The 17,102-nt window shown below is 41.3% G+C and overlaps 1 protein-coding gene across 2 annotated transcripts in view; it reads right to left on the bottom strand.

The window, feature by feature from the left end:
* TMEM163 (transmembrane protein 163) overlaps window positions 1–17,102 on the bottom strand; it is a 68,525-nt gene that overhangs the window by 8,593 nt on the left and 42,830 nt on the right. For both annotated transcript variants that reach the window (XM_083413478.1, XM_083413479.1), the window contains exon 5: window positions 8,312–8,408. In XM_083413478.1, the coding sequence (XP_083269604.1) occupies window positions 8,312–8,408 (97 nt within the window). The remainder of the gene's footprint in view (window positions 1–8,311; window positions 8,409–17,102) is intronic.

Below are 17,102 nucleotides of genomic sequence, written 5' to 3'. Positions count from 1 at the left end.
GGGGGGGTTAAGTTGCAAGGATGTGTACTATGAGAGTAAACATACAGGTTCTGGGCTGGTTAGCTGCCAGCCCTGAATATGACCACTGATAGCTATATAGCAGAAAACAAGGGTTCTGGAGAGTGGGAAGGGGGCAGCCATGGCAGTAGCCAGGATTTATTTGGGGGGTAGGCTTTATGTTTGGGGGACAGAACAAAGGTATCTGCAACACAACTGGTCAGTTACTTAAGTATTTTTATTTACGTACCTGATTTAGCAGGGGGGCAGCTGCACCCACCTGGTTATGCCCATGGGGGCAACTGTGACTCCCTCCCTGCACTTCCCTCTAGCATTATATAGGAATAATGAGAAGGAGAGTAAAAATGAGACCCATTCTCTTTCCCAGATTCCCTGCTCTATCAGTGCTCATATTCAGGGTCGCTATGTAATCCTAAACCTGATCCCTCCATCTCTTTATAGAACAGGGATGGGGAAGAATAAAAGGGTTCATTTCCCTTTCACCCTTCCAGAAATGCCTCTCCTGCCTGGCCTGGACATTTCAAACCAGCCTGGAACAGGAAAACTCTCCTTAAAGGGTAGGGATACAGCGCAACATTTCATTGCACATGCCACATCACTATCTATTTTTTAACTAGAAATAGGTTACCGTATATAATCGAGTATAAGCCGACCCGAATATAAGCCAAGGCACCTAATTTTACCACAAAAAACTGGGGAAACTTATTGACTCGAGTATAAGCCGGTTCACCACACCACCACACACACTCTGGTGGGCTGGAGTGTGTGTGTGCGCGCGTGCATGCACACACAACAGAGGGGGCTTCTCTCCCCCCCAGCCCCTCCCATCCCCCTGCCTACCTAGGGTGCTGCTGAGAGACAGAGGCTGGTGGCAGCAGCAGCGGAGGAAGAACAAGCAGCCCTAAAGGGCTGCTTTCAGGCTGCTCGTTCCTCCTCCGCCACCGCCAACAGTGGCAAAGGCGGAGGAGGAGGAAGGAGCAGCCCGATAGGACCCTCACTTGAGTATAAGCTGAGTGGGGCTTTTTCAGCATTAAAAATGTGCTGAAAAGGTAGGCTTATACTCGAGTATATACAGTATTATACCAACTAAGATCTAATAAAACAGTATTCTCATTCTAGGATTTTATTTTATTTCAAAGTTGGATGCTCCATGCAAATATTATGACTGAACCACTCTTTATTTAATACAAGTAAAGAGCTGAAATGAAGGAACAGAGGAGAAAAAGCAAGTGTAGGAGAGTAAAGGAATCCAGTTTTCAAGTACTTGAGACCAGCAAGATCTGTTCAAGGAATCCCTGCAGTATTTCAATGCATCCACTGAGTGGAGCTACTCACCACAATATCTGTATGCCTATTCTATGCTTCTTTACGGACCAATACAGCTCCCAGTGCTCTCCCACTCCACCACCTGCCCCAGGATTCCCACTACCACCAGTACCAAGTACCACTGACAAATACGCAACTATTACAGCCTAGATTACCTTTGGGAGGCAGAATGAATGAGCTGAATTAGAAGTAGGCTTGTGCACCTGAGGGTCTAGTGAGCTGTGTTGTGCACCACAGGGTCAAGGATAAAAGACATGGCAAGAGACAAGTGGAAGTGCTTGTTATGAAGATGAAAACTGAAATGGCAAGGAGATGGGCAGTGACCTGGTATCAGCCATCACTGGTAACACATCAGGAACCTCAACAGCATCCCACTTGGTGTGAACGATTACCTTTCCAAATTAATTCATCTTCCAGAAAACTGATCAGAAGAGACACTTTAATATGGTACTAAATTAATAAAATAACCCTGACCATCTGCTGCCATGTCCCCCAGGACCTTTCCTCTTTGTCGCCTCAGATTACCTTCTTGCCATTGCTTCTGAAAATCATTAAATAAGGAATCAAATCCATCGAGATTCATTGTTCGCTACCTCACTAGGTTTTAATTGGAGCAACAGCACTGAATTAGAAAGAGAAGATTAATTTTTTTATTTAAAAAAAATCTAAACACTTCCATAATCTGCAGCCATCTTTTGTTTGAAATGAAACTCATTTTTGTCCAGTTGTGCCATCATTTATATCTGCATAAGTATATCCCATTCTATTCTAAACATCTTTGCTTGAGACATAATGCAGCTACAAATAACTACGTTTTACACTATGCTTTAATGTTACACTGCCATAGACATTCCAGTTACAAAGCCATTTATAAATCCTATACTAAGTACACCCACAGCAAATCTGTGAACAAAGCAAAGTGTATACACAACAGACCTGAATGAATAGAATCAAGCCTTCTCCCTCAATAATTGCAATGTTTTTGAACTTTTCCTTCTCTCTCTCTTTCTCTCTAATATTTTGCTCACAAGACTGCTGGGCCAGAAAGACCTCATCTGCCGAGCTTGTTTACTTGTTCACAAACCTTAATTTGCATCTCAGCATACATATCTATTAGCATATGCAAATTTCTATCACAGGTCTGTGCTTTAAGTCTTTTAAGTGCTTGATTGTGCCCCTGATAGGGAAGAAGTGGGGGAAAGAACAGGGCAGACTTTTCTGGTTATGCAATGATTGAACTGCAAGGCAAGCTGAAATCTTATAATATATTTCACTATACTAGCAAATCCATCTCAATAAAAGCGCGCAGGGCATCACCATGGAAACTGCACATTACAAAGAGCAAACAAGGAAGGTATTTGTGGCCCACTACCATTCCTTGCTAAGGTTATATCCTTGAATCCAGTTTTATGCCTACAAGTATAGTGTGGATACCCTCTAACCCAAAAATACATTGTTGAGTGGCAGTGACTTCAGCTGTTTCCAAATCACTTAATGCCCATCATCAAGGAGAGTGCTAGTTTCATAAACAGGCAACACACAACTTCAGGATTGCTCATACCTGAGGATGTTCTTTCAAGAGTGTTTCTTTCTTACTGCACTAAAACATTACTATTTAGGAAAAGGTAATTCTGTGTGATGGAACCTGCATTTGGTTAATGTACAACCTACCTTACTAACTGCAATGCAGATACAGTACTGCTCACAGAGACTATCTACTTCCCACAAATGAAAGTATGAAAACCAGAGTGTGCTGTAATTTAGACAAGGAAAGAAGGCACTTGGATTTGATCCTAATAATGCAAAAAATAGAATAGCTCTCAGAAACTGGAAAAATGTTTAAAAACAACCAGAGGTATAAACCAGTAAATAATATTAGTATGAAATTGTGTCTCATACCACATCCGCTGTATATTTGCGACTGGGTGGTGGAACTTCCTGTATGGGACTAAGAAAAGCTATCATGCAGATGCACCCAAATTCTCTTTGTACAAACACACACACGTGATATACTCCATAAGTGATTTTTATCTAAACTGTGTTGTTGTTGTTTTAACTCCCAGAGAGGTAACGTTAAAAACAAAAAATGTCTGGTAGCATCTTAAAGAACAACAGTGGTAAAGCAAAGGCTGGACCTGGGGGCCACAGTTCCTGCTGCCCAAGCTCTTTGATATTGCTACCCAAAGTGTGGCAGATGATGGAACTGTGAAAAACAAGTCCAGCATCTTTGTTCGGCCACTAGGTCGCAAGTGTATATTGTGATTCGAGGACCCGATCCCCGCTTGGGGAATAAAGACACGTGGACACAGTATGTAAGGTTAATGGGTAAGGAAAAGGCCACAACTTTATTGATTACAGCATGTGAGAAGGTATTGGCTTAGGCATTGGACCACGGAACATTAGACTCCACCCACTCGGAGAGGGGTGAGCCCAAAGGGGGTTTATTCACCAGAAGGTGGAGCCTGTTGATGCTAATACAACTATAGGCTCTCTCCTGATGTCACGGAGGGTCGTGCCATGGCCCCCCGCCACACGGGCATCGGACAGGATCCACGACCGCCGGATTCCTTTAGCAGAATACCCAAAATTGTTGGGGAAGGCGATGGCCACACCTTGCCCCCCAAAACACCAACAACACATTCCAATGCCTAACCGCCAAATACCACGAAAGTTGTGACGGTTGCTACGAGGTAGGCGGAAAAAACCAAGAGGCTGGGCCAATTTAGCCAATTGGAAAAAACTCCTACCAGGCCCCCTGGTTAAACAGGGCGACCATCCAGAGGTCCATAGCAAAGTCTCAGGAAAAGCTAATCTAAAGGGAGTGGAGGGTGGGTGACTCGAAGAAAATGTGTGTGCAATGGCTTGGATGGCTGGCGCGGCCGCATTTGAACAACAAGCCATGCCCCCACTGAGCTTCCCTATTGGGTGCCCAACCGGGGAGGGGCGTGGCACCCTCTGCATCAAGAGGGAATCGTCTCCCGCTCACAACCCCTCCCCTCCGTAAGGAGGAGAGGCTTACTGACCTGCACCAAAACACCACAGGGCAATTTAAAATATAAAAATGTATTAACCACACAACCCAATAATGTCAATTATTTCACGCTACAAAGCTGCTTTTGGTGTTCCTACGTCATTTCAATTTGGCATGGTATCACCTTTAAACCCTTATTCTCTCTCTCTATAGATATATAATAGCTGTAGCATAGTTACTAGTGTTCTGTGAAGGAAGCATACTTTGATAAATTCAATTCATGGAGTGATCGAAGTCAATGCAATATTGTGTGCACACAACAGTGCACTGTCAAGAGGAGTACCACCAGTTCCCCAAAATTAACCTTTTAGGAAATATACATCTAAGATCTGACTGTGTGCCAGCACAGTCGCAGATCTAGTAACGAACAGGATCAGTGGGTGAGCTGCACTGCTTGTAGTCCTAGTTTTCAACCAGTACATTGCGTCTCTTAGACCAGACATATTTTCACTACTCATCTAAAAGCACAGCTAGTGTTACAAATAATAGCTTCTTAAGATACATTTTTATACTGGAACTTCAGCTTTCCTTTGTTGTGGCAAATAAAGTAACCTTATTCCCATCCTAGCAAACAACATCCTGGATCATACTAATGAATGTAAACTGCACTGCCACTGCATGGATGATACTGCTGCCTGGGGAAATAAACACACTCCCTGAATTGCAAGTAGCTATTGATTTAGCACACCAAGCAAATGGTTGTACTCTCCCTGGCCCTTTGAGTTGCTTTATCAAACAAGAAATCATACGCATTTTGTGGCACGTAACAAAAGAGATAACCTATTTGGGGGGATATGGAATTATAATAAATTATAATGAATTGCTGAATTTACAGTCTTACAACAAGAAGAGAAAAACTCAAAAAGATTGTTTTTCTGAACAATAAATTAATAGCTTAACTGAAAAATAAGTAACTTATTTTCAAAATATGGGCTGTTTTTCGTGCCACTATACCAAGCTTAATAATCTCCGGATATATGCAAAGTGCTCTAGTGCAAGGAACTTAAAAAAAAAAAAAAGACAATACCGGTATATTTCAGAAAGCAGGATATTCAGTAAGGTTACAGCATTATTTTAGACCAATTCTCAGTGGGGTACCTTCTCTTAGAAAGTACAGAGATCATTTAGAATTAGCCCCAAGCACACTTGTCAGGCGCTTTACTAGCTTTTACTTGCTCACTATAGTAAAGAGCCCAAGGCCAGCATTTTTCCAGGTATCAGAGTGATGCCACTACCAACGCAATTGCAAAGCTGAAATGATTTTTTGGATGATGCAATTTGCAACAGAGGGCAGTAGCAGGCCACAGCAATATAAGATGAGATGACAAGAGTTGCAGCAAGCAGAGTCAAATCAATCAAAGAAGACAGCAACAAGGTTATCTCAGAGTGCTATCTACAGGTTATCAACAACCCATCCTGGACTGTGGAGAAAGAAACCTCATTCAAGTTCATACAAGGCTTCCAGCCAATGAGCTGTTAGTAAATGAAGGTGTAAGGAAAACTTAAAATGTTACCTTTGCATCATGGGAGCATCTGTGTGATGCACAGATGCAGGTTGCCGGTACAAGACCTGACTCTGAAACTGAAATAATGGCAAAATGGCCCCAGGAGGTCCAGAATGAAACATTTATGCAGTCTGCTACTTTCCAGGCTTTCCTTGCAACTCAGGCAGGCCTCTTTGGTTAGGAACCGAAAAGATGCACCACAACTTCACAAGAGGACTTTCTAAGCTGCGGCAATCTGAAAAACTTCAGGTAAAAGACAGAAGGGTGCCTCCACCATTCCATGCACAGAAGCTAACACAAACACTGCCTTCTAGCATATTTGTGCACTCTGCATACACCCAGAGACACAAGCATCTGTTGGCATTCTTGATTATGCCACCTGAGGCAACCACCTCACCCTTAGTAATGATAGGGCTGGCCCTGGTGAAAAAGGGTGCCCTTTGATAAATAGAAAATTGATGTGAGCATTGTGAAAGTACCTTACAGCAGCAGCTTCCAAAATTGATTCTGGACTACACATTATATTGAGTGATTAGTCAATATAATCCATACCTACAGCATATTGAGTCTGGACATGGAGCACCCTGATCTGAATCCCTGCAACACTATGGTCCATCTTTCAGTCTGAAACTACCTCACTAGGTTGCTGTAAGACTGAAACACTCCGCTCTGAAGTCCTTAAAGACAGAGGGAAGAGAAACATTAAGCCCTAAAACGGCCCAGAAACAACTGCAGACTAGAAGCCCAGCATAAAGAAAACTTGTCTTGTTCTTTGACAGAAAATGTTTTAATCTGCTATGTAAATTATATTGCTCCAAACCAAGAGTTAAATGTTATCTTTCTTAACATTTAAGGAATGGCAACATTTTCTAGTGGAAAAGGGTTGTTCCACAACCGCATGACTCAAAAACAGAGTCATGCTGCTTAAATTTTACACCAAAGAAAGCCTATTCTGAAAAAAAGCTTAATTCATGAAATCTGACATTTTCAAATAAATTAACATTTCTAAAAGTCTCTGGAAAATATGCTCCTTTGTGTCAATTTAAATGTTACAATGTTACAATACACTACATGGGCTTCATTCTCAGACATTGTTGGGTAAAATTCCACACTTATGTAAATGCAATCTGAACTCTAGCACAAAATACTATTTTGAAGACTCTAAACTTTCACTTTAAACTGCTTCAAGCCTTTAGGGATGTAGGCGTGAATTATTATTTTTCTAGTAACCCAATTCACAATAAGAAGTGGCTCTTTAATCCAAATTTTGCACAAAATCCAGCTGTATGTGGAAAACATCCAAGCATATTAGTAACCCGTTAATATATGTGCATCTCCATGTATTATCCATATAGTAGCCTGTGCTATCATGTCCATCTGTCCTCTTTTATATAGAACAAATGTCTGGTTATTTTAAAGAAGATGGTTTTGATCTCCATTGCAGGCCAGAAAAGGGTATGAGGGAAAGAAGGAAGCAGGATGATTGCCATATTACTTTAAAATCATAGCACTTTATGGTTTCTATTTACAGTACTGTATTACTCCTTTCACACATATAGTAAGTTGGATACAGCACCAATATGCTGTGCTTTTCCAGCACGAGATTTGCATAATTTTGACAACTTCCAGACATGCAGCATGAGTGTTTGTCCATGAGTGTTTGTGAATATTGTTCAATGTTCACTTTCACAGCCTGTATCTTTCACCAATTTTGCAAAGCAACAACATGCCTGTAGCCTCAAGTTGACATATGGTTTCTTGGCTGCAGCAAGTTATGGAACATAAATTTACAGTTTAGGAAATGTAAGTAAATCTGAATCCAACCCATTCCACCTTCTTCTTAAAGCTTCCCTAGATTCTCTATCTTTGGATTAAACCTATGTTGTTGGACTCTACAACTTCCTTCAGACCTGGCCAACATGACCAATTGCCAGAGTTTAAGGGAGATGTAATTCAGCAATATCTGAAGGGCCACGGCCTCCTCTTTTCTGTTCTAATCATTCCTAGGTCCATTGTCTAAAGAGCTTTCCCAAACTTGGGTCTCCAGCTGCTTTTGGACTATGATTCCCATCATTCCTGACCACTGGTCTTGCTAGCTAGGGATGATGGGAGTTGCAGTCCAAAAACAGCTGGAGACCCAAGTTTGGGAAACACTGGTCTAAAGAGTGAAATACAGTGGATTTTTTGATTTCTAGAAGTGAATAAATTTTAGTTATTATTGCAAAGAAAAAACATATTTGGAGCTCAAAAAAGATAAATATTAGTTAATGGTCAAATATGTACATTAAAGATAGAACATTTTCATGCCGTTCTGTTGAATTATACAGGGACCAAGCTATTAGTGGATACAGGCATATGCCTCCAGTACCATATTATTCTAAGGCTAGATTTTAAGTTTTTCATTTTAAAAAGGTAAAATAAAAGGTCTTACCACTTCTGGAAGCAATTTAATTGCAAGGTCGTGGATGGCTTTGATCACTATACATAGCGAAGACAGGAGAAATATCACACCCAAGATGACACAGGCGCTGTAAAAAAAGAAGAAAGGAAGAAATATTTGTAACTCATTTGGAGCTTTGTGGCCTATTGATTGATGGCACACAGGATTCTGCAATGAACATAATGTTCAGAGAATGAATGTCTACTGAAGTCCTAGAGGTTGCTATACTGAATGAAGAGAAGCACACTCTGCCCTTTGCCATTGGACAGGAAACCAAAGGCCACTGGGAAACTGCTCCTCCTGCGTCCCACTTGAAAAATTATCACTGCAAAGGGAGAAAACATCACAGCAATCTTGCAGAAAAATCATCACTGATGGGGGAAGATCAGCCTGGCCCCGTGCAACAGCAAGGGTTAAATATCGGGTTCTTTTAATCACAAGAACATAAAAGAGAATCACTGTTAGGAACTCCAAGGTCTGAATTAGACATTTTGTGATCATATGATGCATGCCCTATCAACTAGTAAGCTACGAGAGTCTGAATACCCTCAGGCCTCATGGTCCAGGAGCTGGGAGGCGGGGGGGGGGGGGCAGTTTGACAAGGTAAATGTGTACAAACTTCCTGGGAAGTGTTTAGCAATTTTCCTGTTGTATTTCCCAGTGTTTAGAAGTTTAAACGATACTGTGTAAATAAGATAGAAACCTATGCAGAGGTTTCTAAACTGCAATTTAAAGTAGAAACTGTGCTGAACTGCTAAAGGAAGTCATTTTTAGGGAGTTCTCTATCTCAAACAAATCCTATGTAAACAGAGCTCCTGGTAACCACGGTGTTTTGAACATCTCCCAGACTATTCTGATAAATGATGCTGTATGATAATTCCTTTTGTAACCAGCATCTGTTTTCTTTATTATAAGAAATAAAGAAGCAACGATTCTCATCTGGCATTCAGTGTCTTGTCACCTATTGGGAGCGCAGTCTGAGGCTGTTATAATTAGCACAGCAGTGCGCTACTATTTTTTACCCTGTAGACATTAGCCAATCTGGAGGTTTGGCAGAACATGCAAAATTTACATCAAACTCATTAAAGAGGCTGCAAAGGAGTCAGCAGGGTTCTGCCAAGCTTAAGAAATGCAAGCTCAAGTTGTGACATCGTCAGAACATTTTGTGGCATACCATATTCAGTAATGAAGACATGGGGCCTTATGCTAGAGCACATTTGCTGGCGATTCCAAGATGCTAAAGCTCTGTGTTGCTCTCCCAGGAACAACTGTAAGAGCAGGAAGGAAGATTGGCTGCATAGATCACTGCAAAATCAGACAGGATTTTCTCACTGATGTTACAGCAAGGCTACAGAATTCTGTCACTGGAGAAATGAGGACAAACCTTCACTCATCTTAGGATAAATATTCAACACTTTGTGAAGGCAGATATCCAAAATAAACCTGCGTAAGGTAAGGTCCTCTACCTGTAGCAGAGATGGCACAGCCAGTCACGGGACTGTGGGACCCTTGGCAAAGCTGATGCACTCAAGAGTGTGTCTATACCAAAATGTATCCTTAGCACTTGGCCCAACCTCTGCTTCTGCATTAACTCCCAGCCCAAACCAGCTTGTTTCCATTTGTTTCACTAAGCCAAGTCTCACTGATGCAGACAGGAACAGATGCAAAAAATATTCTTAAAATCTAATGGGCGCTGATCATTACTGAGCCAGTCTTAATTCAGAAATTATCTGTTCACACCACTGAGAGCTCCCCAAACCCCTTCCTTTCTACCAACACCCACCCACTGATTCTTCGACCCACTTTCTTCTCTACCCCACTTTCTTGGGTGGCAGTTCTCCAGTGGTGGCAGCAAACAGGGAAGAATTTCTGCAAGTAGCAACTCTGTTCTGCCAATAGCAGCAGACACAAAAGGAAAGGCCTCTCCATCTTCCCCTCCCATACCTGATATACTACTATGCAGTATGCCAGGCCACAAACAGCCTGTGGAAATGTAGCTTCCCCAAGGCAGACATTGCAGTAGACCTTGAGAAAATGATATTTCACATATGTGGCTTACCATTTTCACACAAAAAGGGGAGGCTTAAAATAAGGGTTTTACTCTCTAACATAAATTTGTTGCCTCCTTTTCTACCCAGCAGAGAGGAAACATACAAGGAATAAAAATCTGAATAGCTTATTACATCAAAAATCAGAAGCTTGTGTCCACATCAAATGGGATAATATGTACAGGAAACTATGGCTAAAATAGAAATTTATGTTTCAGGATTATTAAAATAACAATAATTCTGTGGCAGCTGCCACAGACAACAGCTATCAGTTTATATTTAGCAGAACATTGACACCTTGGAAAGGGTGAAAATTCAAACAAAAATGGAGAGGAGCACTATTATCTTTTGAATGATTTATCACTCATTCATCATATTTAGCTAGGGCAGCATCTTTTTTAATATACTTGCTGCGAAATTCCGAGGTCATGCAAAATTCATGAGTGTGCCTGTCTTTATACCTATAGCAGAATATCTTAATGGCTGAGGCACTTCTAAGTGTGCTGATTTCTCTCTGCACTGCAGCTAGAATGCTTTATTGTACACTATACTGTTCCAGTGCTAGCAAACAAAAACCTGATAAAACTAGAAAGTCACCCAAAGAGATACATAAGAATGAGAAAACAACATTTTTTACCGAAATTATAAAGAGCTATACCTAGAGAAAAGCCTGTGGGATACATCTGGGGTGCAAGTTGACTTTCCCAGCCCCTCTTCACCTACACAAAACACACACAGCCTCTCTAGGGTCTGGTAACCTAAACAATGTGGCCTGTGATGTAAGGGAGATGCTGTAAAATCAGGTGAAGGCAGTGGAAAACAACTTATTTTTCAAGGATCCCCTCTATTACTGCTCAATACACCATGTATAATTCCCTATTCCATGACTTTCTGGGGAGGCAGCCTTGATGGCCCAGCATGGGGTGGGGGAGCAACCAGCACTTCAGACTTCACAGACAACAGGGAAGTGCTTTGCAGCCATGCAAGAAGCTAGGACTGCAGATGGGGGTTAATCTGCATCCACAGAGGGCTCATGAGGAGTGGAGCTTAGGAGCAGACCAGAGTAAAAAGACTTCATCCAGTCTAATCTGATTCGGAGACCTAAAAGGGGACGTCTCCCCACTGCAGTCTTCATCTGGACTTACCCACCCAATATTGCTTACTTCAGTGTTTCCCAACCTTGGGCCTCCCGCTGTTTTCGAATTACAATTCCCATCATCCCTGACCACTGGTCTTGCTAGCTGAGGATTATGGGAGTTGTAGTCCAAAAACAGCTGGAGGCCCAAGGTTGGGAAATGCTGGCTTACTTTACTTCTGGTTGTGTTGTTTCATCTTAAACAGGTTGGCTTCAGTTATCAACATTGCTATGGACAACTGTTGGTCATTGTTTTCAGGGTCAGGAGGGAACATTGCCCACAGACAGATTGGATGTATCCTGTGGGTTTTCACCTACTTCATATCAATCGTCACAACTTTCCAGTGGTGGAAGAATCTTTGGGCTGTAGGCCTTAGTAGGGAGAGGTGGGGAAGGGCATCCTAAGCCATCCTATCAGGAGCTGCTGGACCATAGTCGCCCCCCCCCCCCAACCAGTGGCCAGATTCCTGTACATTATCACAACACTGGGGCTCTTTAAAGCATTTCAAATCCAAAAGATACAACACATGAGAATAAAAACTTCATAGGAGCCTTTGAAGCACAACCATCTATAGAATGCATTTGACTTCACAATCCAGAACAGCATTCTTAAGTAAAAGGTAATGTCATTATTACCGTTATGCATGGTATCCTTGCTCATTGGTGCCATCAGGGCACAGAGGTTTAGGACCCTATTGAGTAGAATAAGCAAGAGAGCCCCCAAACTGCTATATACATTGCCTTCTCCAGTAAGAACAGTCTAAATTTACTTAACTGCACTAACTGTTCTCTGGGAATCTGAACAGAAGTCATCTAAGCCTACATACACACAACATTTTATTTTAAAATCAATAAAGACTGAGTACTTGGGTGTGTGTTTTCTGTCTAGTCAACCCATAATCTAGATCTATTGCATATATTTTATTCCTGAAATGCACTTATTGAAAACCAGTTTTATTCCAAAAATAATAGCTCATTGCAGGTTGATTCCAGATTTCCTAACAGTGTATCCATTGGGAACCAGATTAAAACTGATGTAACGGAATGGTGCGTGTATAACCACACATGCTCAATGATGTTATTTGTGGGCATATACCAAGACTGCAATCATCACTTCCTCCTTCATTCACCTGCAGCGTGTGCAGGGAAGAAAAGGCATGGATAACCTAATCAGGGGGTCAGTTTCCAACCACACCAACCCTTTTGGATGGAAGCAGTATGTTGAGGACAAGCATGGATGGTTCTGGTTGGGGGGGGGGGAATAAAGTTTTTGTGCCACTAATTGGCTAGCATATATGCAGCCTAAGAGGGTAGTAAAGTTAAGCCGCAACCCACTGGAATTATTTTTCTGCCCACATTTTATCAATACAGTGAATTTCATGTTCCTCTTGAAGACACTGCTGCACACATGACAGAGCTTTGTTCACTGGACACAATACATAGTATGTGTTTTGCAGTAGCTGTTTGAGTTGGAACAGAGCCTACAGGTGAGCATGACTTAACATGGTCATTTTGAAATGGATATTTTTAAGGAAGCTTTCCTTCAGCAGTGTGAAAAAAATGCTTCCAATTCATGAGACCTAGGAATAGAGCTGCCTGACCTTTGAGATACAAACACTTAGAAACTACATGTGGGAAGTGATAGGGAGCAGTACCAGCAGGTTTAAATAGGTTGAGGTGAAAGGTTTTCTTCCCTGATACACAAAAAGGGCAACCTCAATGCTTAACAACATTGGGGGGGAAGGCAACCTGCCGCTACTTAATGGTTTGTGCTGAGTACTAGTCAAAAAGCAATACGAAATTGCGGAAGAAGTTCCTAAAAATCCAAAATGAGGCCATGAGTATGTCCTCCTTATTGCTCAAAATTAAGATACAGTGGCCTGTAAATAATATATAATGGCAATACACTCATGAAAGTCATTTTCCATTGACTGACTCCACTTGAATCAATAAAATTGCTTTAAAATTACCAAATGTGGGGGATGGATGGGAGAAATTCATGAAAGAGAAAACAGTTAATTGTTGGTAAGATAAGTGATGCCTCTCCACTACAATTTAACAAATGTGTGGAAGCAAACCGCATGTCTGAAAATACATCAGTAAGAAGCACCAGGAATTTCAGCTAGCCACAATTTCTGGGTGCCATTTGTCTTGCCTCTTTTAAGCATGCAGCTCCCATCAACACATTACTATGCCCACTGTAGTAGATAAACAATGTTTTGTCTATTCTATAAATCTGAAGTGGCCCAATGTCAAAAACAAAACTAGTAACTTCAAAGCAATTATTCAAATAGGGAAATGTCTAGGTGAGCCATCAAAACTAGGGGTGGGGTAGGGAACCTATGGCCCGCCATATTACGTTGGACCGAACTCCCATCAGCCCCAACCAGCATTGCTTATAGACCAAAATGATAGGAATTAACAGTCCAGCAACATCTGAAGGACCACAGTTCCCCATCTCTGGATTAGGGATGTATAGGATGCTGCTATTTGTTCTGTTTTGAGTGAATAGAACCCTAAATGTGTTTTTATGCCCATGTGGTGGTAGCATCCCCTTCTCTTTCAGATGATTCCTTCATCCTACATGCAGAGCTGTGATGTCATGATGACCACCTACTGGAGAAGAATGAATCTATAACAGTGTGTGAAGTTGTATGCATCTCTTTGTGAGGCTAGCCCTCAGGCTTTGCAATCTCAAAGGCTTTTCTGTTTTGAATCATCCCTCTGAAAATTGTTCACCACTCCACTGTTCCATGTAAGAATATTCAGCAATGTTTTTGTCGCAACTGCTGTTTTACAGTACATCTCTCTCTCTAACCGAAGAGCAAAGTGTAGTTTATATAATTTAGCTTCTGTAAAATATCCAGTGTGGGATATCTCCCTGTCTAATTATAATCCCGCTGACTTTCCAGCAAACGGAATGTAGTAACAATATGTCTAAATGGGTATATAATAAAGCCCTTGGTAATTACTACTCTCAGTTCAATCTGCTGAGAGCAGCAGAGGTGTGGCAACAGAATTAAGCATTAAGTAAAAATTAGTGAAGCATGCAAATACAATCTGTACAAATGTTTTCACTTAAACTTGCCAGTACATAGATATTATGCTGCCTCCCTCCTTTAGTGCACTCTGCGTAGCAAGATATCTTTCACATGGAGTTGAAACCAATTTTAGCAGCTCTCCACATAGTTAATTAGGATATTCACTGAACTGTGATGACATTTTGCTAAATAAAACAAGATTGTCAATATCAGTCAAATAACTAGCTAGTCGACTTTGTTAGCTTGTGCTTATCTTACAGCTTGGCTGTCAAAGCTGCCAGAAAAACAGACCTCGTTTTCTTCTAACATAAGACCTTTTTTTAAAAAAAACAAAATCAACAAAACCTTTTATTCTTATTACGAAGCAATAGCTAAAATAGTATGTCAAAATTCTCACGCAACAATTAAGCATGTGCTTCACATTTCCATTGAGGTCAATGGGATTTTAGATTGTTGAACCTTTTGACTGAATTGTATCTTTGATTTATGTTCACCGCAAAATGTTCAACATCTTTGGGGGGCATTATTGTGTGTACCCCAGGAATCTAAACTTCAAGCTATGGGTGAAACAAATTTAAAAACTGTAAGAAGATTATTCAGCTAAGAAAAGTACTCCTGGTCACCATCAAAATCAGGATAGCCAGGTCCAGGTGCAATTTCTGTGGTTATAAAAAGTTAATCAGGAGTTTATTTGTTAAAAAGGAAGGTAAAATTATTCCTCAGAGTTGAGGGAACAACTGCACATTTCTAGCTCAACAATCATTTTACCAACACAGTCCTATGTGTAGCTACTCAGAAGTCCCACTGAGTCCAAAGTGACTTGCTCACCAGTAAGTGTGTGCTACAAGGTGCCTGTGGGATCAATAATGCCCCTGAGGTCTTCCCCTGGTGCCCATGAAGCCTCAGCTCTGGCCCTGACACATCTGCACCCCTGGTCATGAGGTGGGGAGGGCTATTGTCTTTTTTCCGCCCTTGAAAAGTACATAGAGCTGAAGGAGGAAGAGTGACCATCTTCCTCACCCATGAAAGAGACACCTTGTAGAACACTTGTATAACACTGCGCCCATCCCCACTTACTGGAACCGATGTCTTACTCATGTCCATTAGGTTGTAACCCCTTACAAAATCTTTGCACACTTTGTATATCTCTTTGGCTTAACAACCAGTAAGCCTCCATGAAGGTGTGGAGTTTCCATCTGTTCTATAGCGCAAGTAGCCCACCTTTCATTTGGAAACACCAACTATTGTGAAAAATAACGGATGATTTAATATCCATGCGGCATTTGTCTTTCTTTCTTACAAAACAAACTGAAAATTGTTGGTTAATGCCAATGATCAAGTAGACAAGAAAAGATCTTCACCCCATGTGCAGTTCTCATGCTTTAAAAATTCTATTACTATGTCCTTGGATAGAGTAAACTACATTAAGCAAAAGGCAGTGAACAGCTGGTCATCACGCTTATACATACTGTATAATCATCTGTTTTTCGAAATCCTGAATGCTTCTTTGTGTTTATCAGAGTACTGTGAGTTAATTTAATACGTGACAGGGATTTTGATGTGTTTTCCAATAACAGTAAAAATTCATTTCCAAGGGCATAGCATGTTAGTCCATCATAACAAAAATAACAAAGAGCCTTGCGGCTCCTTAAAGAGTAATAAATTTGTTATGGTATAAGTTTTCATGGACTCAAACCCACTGCACATCTAATGAAGTGGACTGTGATCCAAAAAGTTCATGCTATAATAGGTGTGTTAATCTTCAATGTGTCACAAGGCTCTCAGTTACAGACTGATTTAACAGTATTAATTAGTTCTGTACTCTATTTTCAAAAAAGTACCGTATTTTTTCATGTATAAGTCGCCCCTTATTTTTGGGGACTCCAAATTAAGAAAACACCCCTCAGCAATACCCGTGTATAAGACAAACCCCAATGTTAAACCTATTTTTTTGGTTTAAAAACCGAGTCTTATACACTGAAAAATATGGTATTTGGTGCTTAAGTTGTCATTAGACTCTCACAGCACTGCAACAACGAAAACATAAGTCATGGGGCTGTGCCAACATGTGGCAGGAGAGACTCTGGCCTCCGTTTTCTTTCTTGGGCAGGAAGAGGGTTATTGGAAAGTGGGAGATATTGACATCAGTCCCTTGTCATAGCTGGATCACCTCCTGCTGAGTTTTAGCTTTCAGCACCTTTTCCCTTCTGAAGATGAGGGACCTATCAGGATGATCTGCCCTTAGATTATGATGGATTCAATTGGCTTCCAGGTGGCCGGCAGGGAGTTAGAGCCGATATGACTGGCACTCCGGTTGAAGCTCTGGCAGATTAGTGAAATATGCAAATAGCACAAGTCATTGACTTGGTAGTCCCTGAGCTTGCTCTGCCACTTTTTGGAGCCCATTGACTCCTTGCTATGCACCAGAGCTTTGGGCAATGAAACACACCAGGAAATGACATGAACACAGATGAATGGTGAGTGCTCATTATCAAGCCTAAGTGGTCAGTAAAGGCAGCAAGGGAGACCTATTTTTCTGCCTCCATTGCAACCTCATT

Source organism: Podarcis tiliguerta (genome assembly GCF_965153285.1).
Source record: "Podarcis tiliguerta genome assembly, chromosome: 1".
NCBI lineage: Eukaryota > Metazoa > Chordata > Lepidosauria > Squamata > Lacertidae > Podarcis > Podarcis tiliguerta.
Note: the sequence above shows the minus strand (reverse complement) of the source record. Positions and strands in the feature narration are given on the sequence as shown.